The following is a 4,438-nucleotide window of genomic DNA, read 5'->3' on the forward strand; positions in this document are numbered from 1 at the left end:
GGCAGCAGGGGGGGGGGGGGGGGGGAGAACTGTGCATGGAACAGCCAGCCCGGGGAGTCCGTCACATTCTTTCTTGGCCGGGATTCAATGACTGAACCAGACACAAACAAACACAGGGAGAGAGAGAGAGAGAGAGTCTGAGAGACGGAGGCTCGCATACTCTCATAGTACTCGCATACTCTCAAGTCAATTGCGCCGACGAGCTTTACATAAGGCACACATTTTGCGCGTGAGTTGCACCGGGTCTGTGAAACAGGCGGACTGAGAATTACATTTCGTTCAAAACTTTACACTTTAAAGAGGATTTTCTCGTCGCTCGGAACTCTGGTTCGATTTAGGATTTGAACATGAAACAGTTGAATGGATTACAAGACGGTGTTTTACGCTTTCCGAACTGACATGGACTGTTGCGACTCTTTCCGTTCACATTCACCGAATCTGTTGTGATCAGACTGCCCGGGTTTAAACATGGAGGCTGCTTCCAGCTTTCAGCCGCATCCAGGACTTCAGCAAACTCTCAAGCAGTTTCACTTGAGCTCCATGAGCTCCCTCGGCGGACCGGCAGCCTTCTCGGCCAGGTGGCAGCAGGACATGCTGTTCAAGAAGTACGGTAAGAGCGCCGAGGTTATGGTGAACCTCCCCGCGCAGACGCCCCCGGTCATGCCGGGGCCCCTCTTCATCCCGTCCGACCGCTCCACCGAAAGGTGCGAGACGGTCCTGGAGCGGGAGACCATTTCGTGCTTTGTGGTGGGCGGCGAAAAGCGCCTCTGCCTGCCGCAGATCCTTAACAGCGTCCTGCGAGACTTTTCCCTCCAGCAGATCAACTCGGTGTGCGACGACCTCCACATCTACTGCTCCAGGTGCACGGCGGACCAGCTGGAGATCCTCAAAGTTATGGGCATCCTGCCCTTCTCGGCACCCTCATGCGGACTCATCACCCAGACAGACGCCGAGCGCCTCTGCAATGCACTCATCTACGGCGGCACGTTCCCACCGCACGCCGACAAAGAGTTGTCGTGCTCCATCGAGCTGGAAAGAACGGAGAAGAGCTTTAAAGTTTATCACGAATGCTTCGGGAAGTGCAAGGGCCTGTTCGTGCCAGAGCTCTACACGAGCCCCAACGCGGCGTGCATACAGTGCTTGGACTGCAGGCTTATGTTCCCTACCCACAAGTTTGTGGTGCACAGTCATAAAAGGCTGGAGAACAGAACCTGCCACTGGGGCTTCGACTCGTCCAACTGGAGGGCTTATATTCTTTTGGATCAAGACTATAGTGACAAAGAGGAGAGCAGCACACTGCAGCAGCTCCTCAATGAGTTAAAGGGAAAATTTGACCTGGGGAACAAGCACAAGACATCTTACAAGGTGAGCTTAACCCTTGACAATGCACTGAAATATTATGATAATCGAAATCTGGACTGTTTTACTCCAGAATTATGAATGTTTTACTCCCAAATATTTATAGAAATTATCAGTGGCATATGATCATTTAATGTATTGTGTGTATTGTATTTTACTTTATTGATTCTCATGCACTTATATTGAACTTTCTCCGTATCTCTGATCATGCAACACCTATTACACCTGGTGCCACCTCAGAAAACTGTCCTATAGCTGTGCATCCCAACTAGTTTTGCTTCAAAACCCAAATTTTACATTGGGTATGATGTAGTGGCTGTGCCAAAATTGTTTATTGTGCCAAATCAACCAAAAATCTTTAATGTCAAACATATTTTTCTTCAGTTTCACCGTACAAAATACAAACACAAACCATACTTTTCCTCATTTCACCCTTTATTTTTGAATTTCACAACCTGTCCATGTTGGCATCTAGTTAAATTGGGAGTTTAATTTGATGCCAGCACCAAAAAAATATGGTAATTTTATGCACTAGGCTATATCATATGCATTTAGCATTGTTCTTTCCTTACTTTTCGAGGTCATAACAGACCAGCTGAGAACCACTGACCTATACTGCATATATTTATGATGTAATATCGTAATCTAATGCTATCTTTGAGCATATTGAAATAAAGGTGCACAGCCAGCCGGTGTCCTGCCCCCATCCAGCCCTCCAAACGCATTTGTTTTGTGCCTCTGGATGCACTCAGGGGCATCTATCTACATATGAAAAATGGAGCCTCAATTATGTATTTTGTGGGAGCCAGAGATGGAGGCTTGGGGAAGCCAGTAGTGGAGGAGGAGGAGGATAAGAGTGCTGTGTAGGACATTGTTTTGTGTGTGTGTGTGTTTTGGGTGGGGGGCAGGTTGGGGTTGAGGTCACTCTCCAAAAAGCAGTTGGTGTGGAGTGTCAGCACTACCCTTGGGTCTCCCAATGTCTGATCAGGCTCCACGCCAGGGTCAGAGCGGACAAAAGCACGGGAGTCTCGGGTTGGCTGCTCCCTCCACGCAGCAGCTGTTGAGTGTGATCGTGCTAATGGGTCTACACACATATATGTATGTGTTACCGTGGTGTCACTTCAGCAGCCTTGGGATGCATGGTGTAGCAAATGCAGTTTTATTACTGTGGGAAATCTGAGAGACATGGCACATTTCAGAAATGCAGCGTAATGTATATTTAACGATTGCTTCTCAATGGGAAAATTGTTGATTGATATTTGTCATATGGAAGCTGAGTGGCTAGTTTACACTTTGCCTTGCGTCTGGTTAGGCTAAAGAAACATGGCTTTTTCTGTGCAGTTATTGTTGCAACCTTTTATGCATGTCCTATATTTGTTTAAATTGTACAATAAGCACAATTCACCATGATGCTAGGGTCTGTCCTAACAGTGCAGTAGCCGTAATGTATCCAGAAGTGTGAATTTTGTGCGGTTTCAATGGTTCATTGTCAGAGGTGTCCCAGTTAGCAAGCTGGTTGGGTCCGTGGGGAGCTGTGTACTGGCGGACCTGTAAAAAAAAAAAAAAAAAAGCTTTTTTTTTTTTTTCCCCCCCTCAATGTTTATACCTTTTTCAACAAAAAAAGACACTTGGGATGTAGTGAGAGCAAATGCTTTTTACTGATTTAGCCTATTCTAAATTCATCCCTTCATTATTAAGCATATTATTGCATTCTTGCAAGCATCATGTGGTTTCAAAGTGAAGAACATTCATTTGTTGGAGGCTGCATTGTGCAAGAGAGGTTTAGCCATGACTGATAAGATCTCTGCTTTTCATTTGCTAATCATCTCTACTGCTGTCTTGCTAAACATCAAGATCCTGTCAAGTGAATGATAACTCCCTATATGTGCTGCTGTCAAACATCCTCACCACATTGTGTGTATATATATTGTGTCAACGGCAACACTTTTCAACTAACCTCAGCTCAATTGAGACATGTATTTTTTTTTTTTCTTTTTTCCTTTATTTTTTAAAAATAAACTTAACTTTTCAGTCTCACTGAGAATGTTTGCTTTTTGCGGTCTCTTGCAGAGATTATGCTTTTTAGAGAATTGCTGCTTCCAAATATTACTTTGATGAGAGGCTGGTTGCCATGGTTATACGGTTTCTGAATCCTCAGGACTTTTATGTAATATACTTGTTTGCAGCAGTACGGAGTATACAGAGTTTGCTTTATTTTATTTTATTTTTTATCTAAGGTGAATCAGAGCAGAATATCTCAGAGCTGAATTTATTTTAAACTGCATCCAGACTTTGTCTGGACTGGCTGACATAGTGGGGTAGATCACAGGGAGAGGGTGGCGATTTGTCATTAAGAATCTGTCACCCCTGTCCGCCAGGGCCTTGACGTGCCGTCAAAGGGCCGTGACATGTGACCTCCCTCCAAAGCCAGTCAACACACAACCCCACCCCCTCTCCTTTCAGTCAGTCCGGCCAATCGTGTTTGGCCATTGGTTCTTCAGCTGGACAGATGGTTGTTTGATAAAAGACTGAAGAATACTTTGCAAATAAATAGGTAGCAAAACATCCCACCAAATTACTGTTTGCCTTAGTCTCAATTTATTTACCCAATTTTTACGGATTCATATAAAAAGTATGACCTCATCAGTTTACCCTGTGTTATCCTCTTTAAATATTTTTAAAAATTGAAAAATGTTTTAAACAAATTATTATAACTTATTAATATTTGATAATTTCCCTATTATATTATTTTACTTATTAAAACTTCTTAATAGTTTTCAGATTGTTTTTGAATTATATCTAAGACTGAATAAGCTGTTTTTTTTTCATCAGTTCACCAAATGTTATTTAATTTTTTTTTCAAATGAATTATACATTGTTATAACTTGTTTATTATTTTAATTAGCTTATTTTAATTATTTATTAACTTGTTTATTATTTTAATTTTAAAATGATCTTTATTATATTAATTAGCTTATTTTAATTATTTATTAACTTGTTTATTATTTTAAATGTTATAACTTGTTTATTATTTTAATTAGCTTATTTTAATTATTTATTAACTTGTTTATTATTTTAA

At 41.9% G+C, this 4,438-nt stretch overlaps 1 protein-coding gene across 1 annotated transcript in view; it reads left to right on the forward strand.

Moving 5' to 3' along the window:
• The first annotated feature begins 21 nt into the window (after positions 1-21).
• Positions 22-4,438, forward strand: part of LOC107685663 (ski oncogene-like) — a 40,738-nt gene continuing 36,321 nt past the window's right edge. The window contains exon 1 of the mRNA XM_016482335.1: positions 22-1,365. Within this exon, the coding sequence (XP_016337821.1) occupies positions 469-1,365 (897 nt within the window). The 5' untranslated portion in view covers positions 22-468. The remainder of the gene's footprint in view (positions 1,366-4,438) is intronic.

Source organism: Sinocyclocheilus anshuiensis, unplaced genomic scaffold (assembly GCF_001515605.1).
Source record: "Sinocyclocheilus anshuiensis isolate Anshui unplaced genomic scaffold, SAMN03320099.WGS_v1.1 scaffold257, whole genome shotgun sequence".
In the NCBI taxonomy this organism is placed as follows: Eukaryota; Metazoa; Chordata; class Actinopteri; order Cypriniformes; family Cyprinidae; genus Sinocyclocheilus; species Sinocyclocheilus anshuiensis.